Here is an 11,669-nt window from a genome sequence, read left to right on the forward strand (position 1 = left end):
CTTCTTTTTCTGTTGATTGGAATAGTTTCAGAAGGAACGGTACCAGCTCCTCGTTGTACCTCTGGTAGAATTTGACTGTTAATCCGTCTGGTCCTGGTCTTTTTTTGGTTGGTAGGCTATTAATTATTGCCTCAATTTCAGAGCCTGTTATTGGTCTATTCAGAGATTCAACTTCTTCCTGGTTTAGTCTTGGAAGAGTGTATGTGTCCAGGAATTTATCCATTTCTTCTAGATTTTCTAGTTTATTTGCATAGAGGTGTTTATAGTATTCTCTGTTGGTAGTTTGCATTTCTGTGGGATTGATGGTGATATCCCCTTTATCATTTTTTATGGCATCTATTTGATTCTTCTCTCTTTTCTTCTTTATTAGTCTTGCTAGTGGTCTATCAATTTTGTTGATCTTTTCAAAAAGCCAGCTCCTGGATTCATTGATTTTTTTTGAAGGGTTTTTTGTGTCTCAGTCTCCTTCAATTCTGCTCTGATCTTAGTTATTTCTTGCCTTCTGCTAGCTTTTGAAAGCGTTTGCTCTTGCTTCTCTAGTTCTTTTAATTGTGAGATTAGGGTGTCAATTTTAGATCTTTCATGCTTTCTCTTGTGGGCATTTAGTCCTACACATTTCCCTCTACACACTGCTTTAAATGTGTCCCAGAGATTCTGGTATGTTGTGTCTTTGTTCTCATTGGTTTCAAAGAACATCTTTATTTCTACCTTCATTTTGTTATTTACCTAGTAGTCATTCAGGAGCAGGTTGTTCAGTTTCCATGTAGTTGTTCGGTTTTGAGTGAGTTTCTTAATCCTGAGTTCTAATTTGATTGCACGGTGGTCTGACAGATAGTTTGTTGTGATTTCTGTTCTTTTACATTTGCTGAGGAGTGCTTTACTTCCAACTATGTGGACGATTTTGGAATAAGTGCGAAGTGGTGCTGAGAAGAATGTATATTCTGTTGATTTGGGGTGGAGAGTTCTGTAGATGTCTGTTAGGTCTGCTTGATGCAGAGCTGAGTTCAAGTCCTGGATATCCTTGTTAACCTTCTGTCTCATTGATCTGTCTAATGTTGACAGTGGGGTGTTAAAGTCTCACATTATTATTGTGTGGGAGTCTTAAGTCTCTTTGTAGGTCTGTAAGGACTTGCTTTATGAATCTGGGTGCTCCTGTATTGGGTGCCTATATATTTAGGATAGTTAGCTCTTCTTGTTGAATTGATCCCTTTACCATTATGTAATGGCCTTCTTTGTCTCTTTTGATCTTTGTCAGTTTAATGTTTGTTTTATCAGAGACTAGGATTGCAACCCCTGCTTTTTTTTGCTTTCCATTTGCTTGGTAGATCTTCCTCCATCCCTTTATTTTGAGCCTATGTGTGTCTCTGCACATGAGATGGGTCTCGTGAATACAGCACACTGATGGGTCTTGACTCTTTATCCAATTTGCCACTCTGTGTCTTTTAATTGGGGCATTTAGCCCATATACATTTAAGGTTAATATTGTTTTGTGTGAATTTGACCCTGTCATTACAATGTTCGCTGGTTATTTTGCCCAATAATTGATGCAGTTTCTTCATAGCATCGATGGTCTTTACAATTTGGCATGTTTTTGTAGTGGCTGGTACCAGTTGTTTCTTTCCATGTTTAGTGCTTCCTTCAGGAGCTATTGTAAGGCAGGCCTGGTGGTGACAAAATCTCTCAGCATTTGCTTGTCTCTAAAGGATTTTATTTCTCCTTCACTTATGAAGCTTAGTTTGGCTGGATATGAAATTCTGGGTTGAAAATTCTTTAAGAATGTTGAATATTGGCCCCCACTTTCTTCTAGCTTGTAGGGTTTATGCCAAGAAATCCGTTGTTAGTCTGATGGGCTTCCCTTTGTAGGTAACTCAACCTTTCTCTCTGGCTGCCCTTAACACTTTTTCCTTCATTTCAACCTTGGTGAATCTGACAATTATGTGTCTTGGGGTTGTTCTTCTCAAGTAGTATCTTTGGGTGTTCTCTGTATTTCCTGAATTTGAATGTTGGCCTGCCTTGCTAGGTTGGGGAAGTTCTCCTGGATAGTGTCCTAAAGAGTGTTTTCCAACTTGGTTCCTTTCTCCCCGTAACTTTCAGGTACACCAGTGAAATGTAGATTTAGTGTTTTCACACAGTCCCATATTTCTTGGAGGCTTTGTTCATTTCTTTTTACTCTTTTTTCTCTAACCTTATCTTCTCGCTTTATTTCATTAATTTGATCTTCAGTCACTGATAGCCTTTCTTCCACTTGATCAAATAGGCTATTGAAGCTTGTGCATGCATCACGAAGTTCTTGCACCATGGTTTTCAGCTCCATCAGGTCATTTAAGGTCTTCTCTACACTGTTTATTCTAGTTAGCCATTCGTCTAATCTTTTTTCAAGGTTTTTAGCTTCCTTGCGATGGGTTCGAGCATCCTCCTTTAGTTTGGAGAAGTTTGTTATTACAGACCTTCTGAAGCCTACTTCTGTCAACTTGTCAAAGTCATTCTGCATCCAGTTTTGTTCTGTTGCTGGCGAGGAGCTGTGATCCTTTGGAGGAAAGAGGCCTTCTGATTTTTAGAATTTTCAGCTTTTCTGCTCTGGTTTCTCCCCATCTTTGTGGTTTTATCTACCTTTGGTCTTTGATGTTGGTGACCTACAGATGGAGTTTTTATATAGATGACCTTTTGGTTGATGTTGATGCTATTCCTTTCTGTTTGTTAGTTTTCCTTCTAACAGTCAGGTTCCTCAGCTGCAGGTCTGTTGGAGTTTGCTGGAGTTCCACTCCAGACCCTGTTTGCCTGGGTATCACCAGCGGAGGCTGCAGAACAGCAAATATTGCAGAACAGAGAATATTGCTGCCTGATCCTTCCTCTGGAAGCTTCGTCCCAGAGAGCCAGCCACCTATATGAGGTGTCTGTCAGCCCCTACTGGGAGGTGTCTCCCAGTTAGGCTACATGGGGGTCAGGGACCCACTTGAGGAGGCAGTCTTTCCATTCTCGGAGCTCAAATGCTGTGCTGGGAGAACCACTGCTCTCTTTAGAGCTGTGAGACAGGGACGTTTAAGTCTGCAGAAGTTGCCTGCTGCCTTTTGTTCAGCCATGTCCTGCCCACAGAGATGGAGTCTAGAGGCAATAGGCCTTGTTGAACTGCGGTGGGCTCCACCCAGTTCAAGCTTCCTGGCTGCTTTGTTTACCTACTCAAGCCTCAGCATTGGCAAATTCCCCTCCCCAGCCAGGCCGCCGCCTCGCAGATCAATCTCAGACTGCTGCACTAGCAGTGAGCAAGGCTCTGTGGGTGTAGGACCCATCAAGCCAGGCACAGGAGAGAATCACCTTGTCTGCTGGTTGCTAAGACCGTGGGAAAAGCGCAGTATTTGGGCAGGGAGTGTCCCGTTTTTCCAGGTAGTCTGTCACGGCTTCCCTTGGCTAGGAAAGGGAAAGAACCTCAACCCCTTGTGCTTCCCTGCCCTGCTTCAGCTCGCCCTCCATGGGCTGCACCCACTGTCCAGCCAGTCTCAGTGAGATGAACCAGGTACCTCAGTTGGAATTGCAGAAATCACCTGTCTTCTGCATCGATCATGCTGGGAGCGGCAGACCGGAGGTCTTCCTGTTCAGCCATCTTGGAATGCCCCTCAACATGTATTTATTTATTTTATTTATTTTATTTTTTTTTTTTTGAGACGGAGTCTTGCTCTGTCACTCAGGCTAGAGTGCGGTGGCGCTATCTTGTCTCACTGCAACCTCCGCTTCCTGGGTTCAAGCGATTCTCCTACCTCAGCCTCCCAAGTAGCTGGGATTACAGGCACACACCACCACACCCAACTAATTTTTGTATTTTTGGTTGACAGGGTTTCAGCACATTGGCCAGGCTGGTCTTGAACTCCTGACCTCAGGTGATCTGCCCACCTCAGCCTCCCAAAGTGCTGGGATTACAGGCATGAGCCACTGCGCCCAGCCACACACATCGTTTTAAATATTACTCATTTAATATCAGTCCCAGTAGCTTTTGTTAGTAGCAGACCAGCAAGAAAGTTCCAATTTGCGTTAAATATTCCCATTGGAATCCTAATGTATATTTTAAAGAATATTGCTACTTACTCTTATTTTTTAAGGCAGCTAGTTTTACTTATTTTTTGATAGATGTAGAAAACTGTACTGGGTACTATATGGAATTAGAGAAGTTGGAAATGCCTGCTATTTTAAAGAGCTTTCCATCTTTGCTGGTGAGCGAGAGCAGGACAGGAGGTTGGGACATAGATATTTTTATAGAGATACAAATAATTACTAAAATTGGCTTGTTTTTAAATAAAGTCTGTAATATTTTGAAATCATCTTCATATTCTTTACATTGCAGAGACTGAGTGCCAAATGAATGCTATTTAAATTGTAAAACAATGGCAAATATTTTCTTTCTAATTTATTTATTTACTGTAAATTTTAAATGTATTTAGTATCTATATATGTTTTCCCAAAACTAAAAAAGTTACTAACTCACATTTTTAGAAACCAGAGATATGTAAACATACATACACATGGACACACGTACATTATTTTGTAGTTACCTGACTAAAGGTAAATTTATACTTAAATTTATTTTTGAGGAGCTTATTTTTATTTATGGATTTGATTTAAACTCTTACGGACTTAATGAATATACATTTAATTTTATTTGCTTTTGTATTTTAACAGTGAAAGAATGTATGTATTAATACTATGTCAATAAGGATAAATGTATATACGTCCTTGACCTTACTCTTAGAAATACCAAAGACACTTAGGCATTTTAAGACCACTGAGCAGCCATTGCCCATAAAATGCTTTTACATTCCTTAAGACTTGAGCCTACAAAAAAAAAAATCATAATATTGATTCAATTCTTGCAATATCAAGTCTACCACTTATAAGTATTAATAATTGCGAAGTAACCCTGATGACGCCACCTCAATGGAAAACCCTGATGTGTGTGGTCTTACCGTCAATACCCAGCTGACAGTAAATCATGTTTTAAGGATCCATTAATAGAAGGCTCATAGGGAAGTTCTTATATCCTATTTATGGAAGTACAGAATGATTTGAGATGGGAAGGTCTAGCTGTAAAATAATGCAGTAAAAATTGGGCTTGTGGAGGGGGATTCTTGCAGTGAGTCAGAAGGCAGAACTTCTTTCATGGCAGAAATTGTTCCCTGCTAAGCAAGTGTGGTAATACTATAATAAACTACCACATTTGACTGATAGCTCAGAGTTCATAGAGTTTGGGTAGAACACATGCTTAATGCAGAGGATTCTTTGTAATTATCTTTCCATTCTTGATGCTTTGAGGCTCAGGAAATGTTTGATTCCAGAAGTACCTATAGAACTGTTTTCATAGAGACCATTCTGTCTGACATGAGTTGCATGGCCTCTGATCATGTTTGGTAACCAAATTATTATCTGTTGCATACCTTCAGTGGATCATACAAACATGTGACTAATAAAAGATAATGTCATTATCAGAAAATTTCTGTCACCCATGATACAAAAATCTTATAATATGAACATACTATAACCTATATAGTATATCTGATAAAATATACATATAAATGTATATATCTTTTGGCTAATGAATATAATTTAGTGAAAATTGGATATTAGAATTTTGAAGCATATTGCTTAAGAAAACTAATACTACAAAATGTTCATCATTAGAACCTTCTGTATTTTTGGGAATCATACTTCAAATTGATTATAATCATTCCCAGTCACCCTGCCCAAGAACATCTAGTGGTTCTGTAGTACCTGCCTAGTTTTGAATTCATGACTTTTACCTACCTATTTGTCAAGATTTGACTCCCACTGTCACCATTTTTCCACCTCCTTTTCTTTACATGATTTTTGGTTTGGTTTGGTTTTGTGGGGTTTTTTTTTGTTTGTTTGTTTGGTTGGTCTTTTTGTTTGTTTCTTTGTTAGTTGTTTTTGAGACAGGGTCTCACTGTGTCATCCAGGTTGGTGTGCAGTGGTGTGAACATGGCATACTGCAGCCTCGACCTCCTAGGCTCAAGAAATCCTCCTGCCTCAGCCTCCCGTGTAGCTGGGACCACAGGTGCACACCACCACACTTAGCTAATATTTTTATTTTTTGTAGAGATGGGGTCTCACTGTGTTGCCAAGGCCTGGTCTTGAACTTCTGGCCTCAAGCGATCATCCTCCCTCTTCAGCCTCCCAAAGTGCTGAGATTATAGGCATGAGTCCTACCTGCTTTTCAAATACACAGTTCCCTTGTCATTAATGCATTTCATCACCTCCCCATCCCCAGATCTCCACATTTTAAAATATTTCTGTCCTTCAAGGATGGCTTAGACCAAATATCACCTCCTTCAGGAAGCATTTCCAGCTGAAATTATTCTTTATTTTTTACGAATCTCTCATAAAAGGTAGAGTTCTATGATTCTACCTTGTATTATAGGGGAATGATATATACCTCTCTATATACAATATATAGAAAGGTAATAATATATACCTCTATATATAATAATATATACCTCCATAATACAAGGTATATAGAGAATATATACCTTATTTTCTCTTCTTAATCAGATTATAAGCGCCTTAAGGACAGAGTCCACTTAGTTTTCATTTTTGTATTTGCCTAGCAACCAGCACATTTCCTTGCACATAGCAGGTACTCAATAAACTGTTGAATCAAAATGAATTAAATGGAATTGTATATTACTCATTGTGTGTTGATGATTTTGTTTTGAATTCATGTTTTCTCTGTCTTTGAACCATTTTAATATACATTAGAATAATTTTATAATACTGAAATATTAGTTTACTTCTACTTTGAAGTTTTTTTTTCCACCCATATTCCTATTAGCATGGTCATACTTCACATCACCTTTAGACTTTTAAAAAAATCTCATTTTTGTCTCCATTTGTAAATGCCTAACATTCAAACTGTTTTTATATTTAACTGAATCCACAGAATTGAATGTTCTGATGTACATTAAAATGACTATCCTTTTATTCATCAGATGTAATTATATGTACAAAATAGTTCTTAATTGATTGCTATCAGATGCTTTCCATTTCTGTATTTTATGTAATAAAGAGCTATCATAGAATTGTTTATAATCTATTTCTCTTATATTTTTGGCCTTTAGACTGTTGGGTTCCTCCTTGTTTAGTCCTTTTCTCCAAAGAGCCCTGGTGATGGTTAAAAATTATGGCTGCATACAAAATCAAGTTACAGTCATAGAATACTTCACCTGACTGAATTAGTGACAGGTTTAAGATTGAATTTCATTTTTCCCTCTTTTCTGTTGCTGATCAGGTTTCTTTTTAAGGCTCAAATATTTTCCTTTCTCTTTATATATGAACAGATAAATATAGATATTGCTAAATACCTCATTGATAAGTTCTTAGTGAATTGGCCTCACTAAAGAAACATGCCTTGAACACATTTGATGTAATTCCTGGAATAGAGTTTTGCTTTTTTAACTTGAGACAATTATCTTAAAATACCAATTCATGTGTGCCAAAGCTTTTATTTCAACACTGTAATAAACTATTTGGCCAAAACTATAAATTGTACACATTCAGTCACATAAACAGAGAACTATAAATGATCCATATGAAATCTTCACAGCCTCTGACAAAGAAATATTTTATTGTATTTTAGCAAGAGATTATTACTTTTCCATATTTTCTGCATTTAGCAGAGAAAGTTTAATGTGTATAGTTTTCTGAACTAAAGGCATAGCATATTTATTAAATATTACCTTGAAATCTGAGTTAGTAATTTATCTAAATTGGAGGTGATTATTGGGGAAAATTGTGTTTTTTTAATAATTTGACTCTTTTATCCAAATATTTATTCCAGATTGTATCTGCTGTACAGTATTGTCATCAAAAGTGCATTGTTCACCGTGATCTTAAGGTAAGCTTCTGAGTGTAATTTTTTTAAAAAAAATCTTTATTATTAACATGTATTTAATAATAATATTAGAGCTGTCTATTTTATTGCCTGTGCTGCTAGACACTATACAAGTAGTTAGTTTTTGATTCCCACAGCAACTTTATGGAAGGTAATATTTTCACTGAGCAAATGAAGAAAATATGAGTGAGAAGTTATCTAGCTTTAGAGGTTAGACGATTTGATTCACTACTAATTAGTTTGTTTTAAATGCATAGATATGGAACTTTGTTCCTAGCCAAAAGTGTGGGACCTCAGACAGAAGCAAAGTCAGAGCACAGACCCATGTTTCCCTTACATAAGAGACAGTATTCACACTCTACCTTAAAGCTCAAAGAACTAAGGAAAGTTGTAAAACATTTTTATGAACACTAAATGTGTATAGTAGTATAAATGAGCATACTTTGGAATAAGAAATGTGTAGTTAGTCAATAAATGGTTGTGCTACATAGATTTTGTTGAAAGTGAAAACACCCTGGGCTGAAATGTTTATACCTTTTTTTCCTTTTTTCTCTAATCTTCCAAATACAGTTTGCATTGTCCCTTACATAGGAGTCTTATTTTTCTTTTTTACTTTTTTCCTCATCACCTTTATCAACTACTAGCACCAGTTTGGGTGATATTTGAATATATTATCCTAAACAGTTGTCAAAAGTCAAGTCTAATTCTGTATTTTAGCTTCATTTTTCAGAGCTTATGAATTTTCTGTTGCTCCAAATTTTTCTATTTCTTGGTTTCTTTCCTTGGCTATTTTAAGGGGAATCACTTCCATGATGAATGAGAAAGAAAAGAACTGTTCCCCTGCTTCTGTGTTTAACTCCCAGTTTATCATCTCATTTCTTATATGAAAAAAATCTGCAAAAAATAATCATGTTCAAAACCTTGTGTTTTCCCACCAGTCCAGTAGAGAGAGTTTTCCTGTACATTGCTGGAAGGAGACCTCAGAACCCCTTGCAGCTCTTCTCTTCTGAGGCAGCTTGGATTCTTTGATATCCATCCAGACATTTTTAGAGAGACTGAAAAAAGTCCAGCTTGCTCACAAACAGCTGCAGAAATTTACAATGACCAGGCCCTTACATCAGAACATAAAAATAACCTGGTTTTGTCACAGTTCAAAAATGTTACAATCTAATATAAATTTTTCCAAATATATGTGCTTTTATAGTATTTATGTAATAAACGATACCCTATTTTTATTGTATATTTTGGGTTCTAGGTGTATCTGCATTTTCCAAAATAAAATGAAAACAAATATCCCAAGCTAGTATACCATAAAAAAGAAGAAAAGAAAGGTTGTGGTGGGTAGAGAGGGAAGAGATATATGATGGGCAGAGTGCTTGACTCTTATGATTGTTGGACCTTCCAGTAATACAGAGAAATCTGATTTTTGTTTAAGTCAAATTTTTTCTTTTTGGAACCTGATAAAACACATCTACAAAGTAACCTATAACTTTGTTAGTCTATCCGTCCGTTGTAATAGAGTTTAAAATAAAACATGTACAAAAGCAAGTCCTTTATTGAGTTGCTTCTGTTTACAAAAGGGACATGTAAAATATTGTCTTTGAGGGATTCTGCTTTAGGATTTTGGAAAACCATCTCAAAACGTGGAAAATTCACTGTTTTCTATGTAAAATATATGTCAAGAAGAGAATCTAGTTTTAGAACAGCAAAAAGAAGCTTAAAACAGACAAGATATAATGGAGGCTGTATTTTTTGGTCATGTTTTACTGAAACAGTACTTTGTTGAGGAAACATTCTACAAGAGAAGACAAAGGAATGAATTAGTAGTCACAGAACCCCTGACGCAGTTACTGTAGATATACCTTTGAGCCTTGCATTAACCAATAATACCCTATTAAAATAGAGCTCCTTTGGGTAATCATGTTGGTTTAAGTCCAAGATGGATTAGTATTATGTTCTTTAGAGTAGGTCATATTAAGGTACGCTTCCAGGATGTTTCTGACTATGAGGAAAAAAATGAGTTTAAAATAACCTATGAAAGAAAATGGGTTTTAAATAACCTTTCTTAAGTAGTTGCATATATGCATATAAAGAGAGCTTTCCTTATGTAGTGTTAAAATTTAGTCTTATATAGATGTAATTCAGAACTGTTATGCATTGAAGTACCATACTGGGCTTCGAAATTTGATATTACATTTAGAAATGAGAGTCAAGAGATATATAAGTTTGGAAGCTAAAACACTTTTACAAATATTTTTATTTTATGTAGGCTTTTTACATTGTTCTTTTTATTATTTTCCTTAGGCTGAAAACCTTCTCCTTGATGGTGATATGAATATTAAAATTGCTGACTTTGGTTTTAGTAACGAATTTACAGTTGGGAACAAATTGGACACATTTTGTGGAAGCCCACCCTATGCTGCTCCCGAGCTTTTCCAAGGAAAGAAGTATGATGGGCCTGAAGTGGATGTGTGGAGTCTGGGCGTCATTCTCTATACATTAGTCAGTGGCTCCTTGCCTTTCGATGGCCAGAATTTAAAGGTATCAGCTAAATTCTTTATTAATGTTTTATCCCCAAGTATGATTATTTCAAAAACCAGTTATAAGTGCTTTCTTTCACTTTTATTAAGGAACTGCGAGAGCGAGTTTTACGAGGGAAGTACCGTATTCCCTTCTATATGTCCACAGACTGTGAAAATCTTCTGAAGAAATTATTAGTCCTGAATCCAATAAAGAGAGGCAGCTTGGAAGTAAGTAAATTTTTGTACTCCAAATTTAAATTTTAACAATTAAAATATTCCAGGAACTGAAGAGCATTTTTCTCCTATGTTTTCTTAGGAAAGTTGCCAAATTATCTAATCTGCCTTTTGTTTATAGGTAGGGAAAATTACATGACTTTTTTTCACTTTCAAAAGTTGCTACAGTAGCTGTCTCTAAAAACTATTATTTCCTCTTTGTTCTTCAGTGCCGTATTAAATAAAAACAACACAAAAATAGAGGTTAAGTTGACTTTTAGTTAGAGAAAGAGGAAAACGTAGCCGCTGTCAGAAATTGCTTTGTCGAAAACAGAAACCTTGTTTTTAGTAAGTACTCAATAAATATTTCAAGGATAAAAGAAAATAGTGAAAATTCTAATCTAGTGAATATTTCACAGCTATATCTGACATTGATATCTAGCATTTAAAAATGTAGGGCCAGGCGCGGTGGCTCAGGCCTATAATCCTGGCACTTTGGGAGGCCGAGGCGGGCAGATCACAAGGTCAGGAGACGAGACCATCCTGGCTAACATGGTGAAACCCCATCTTTACTAAAAATACAAAAAATTAGGTGGGCGAGGTGGCGCACGCCTGTAGTCCCAGCTACTCGGGAGGCTGAGGCAGGAGAATGGCGTGAACCCGGGAGGCAGAGCTTGCGGTGAGCCAAGATCACGCCCCTGCACTCCAGCCTGGGTGACAGAGCGAGACTCTATCACAAAAAAAAAAAAACAAAATAAAATAAAAATGTAATAGAAACCTCTCAACTTTAGTAAAGAAAATTTACAAATATTTAAGTACAACATATTGGAAACAGGCATTTCATTTCTTAACACATTGTTGTGTTACCTACATATATTTCATATGTGAGGTTATTTGTAATAATAGACATTATTATAAATGGACTAAGTATGTTACAGCCAAGCAAGTTCACATAACCAAAATGTCTACTATTTTTTTTCTTCTGGCACTGCAATTAGAATAATTTATTTCTTAAGTATTTTGCACATCTGTTTTTAAGAATG

At 36.5% G+C, this 11,669-nt stretch overlaps 1 protein-coding gene across 13 annotated transcripts in view; it reads left to right on the plus strand.

Annotated features, from left to right (window-relative positions):
- Nucleotides 1-11,669, plus strand: part of MARK1 (microtubule affinity regulating kinase 1) — a 138,002-nt gene that overhangs the window by 81,234 nt on the left and 45,099 nt on the right. For all 13 annotated transcript variants that reach the window (XM_055235357.2, XM_055235359.2, XM_055235358.2 and 10 more), the window contains 3 exons: nucleotides 7,838-7,894; nucleotides 10,196-10,432; nucleotides 10,522-10,641. In XM_055235357.2, coding sequence (XP_055091332.1) covers nucleotides 7,838-7,894; nucleotides 10,196-10,432; nucleotides 10,522-10,641 — 414 coding nt within the window. The remainder of the gene's footprint in view (nucleotides 1-7,837; nucleotides 7,895-10,195; nucleotides 10,433-10,521; nucleotides 10,642-11,669) is intronic.

This window comes from Symphalangus syndactylus, chromosome 19 (assembly GCF_028878055.3).
Source record: "Symphalangus syndactylus isolate Jambi chromosome 19, NHGRI_mSymSyn1-v2.1_pri, whole genome shotgun sequence".
Lineage (NCBI taxonomy): Eukaryota > Metazoa > Chordata > Mammalia > Primates > Hylobatidae > Symphalangus > Symphalangus syndactylus.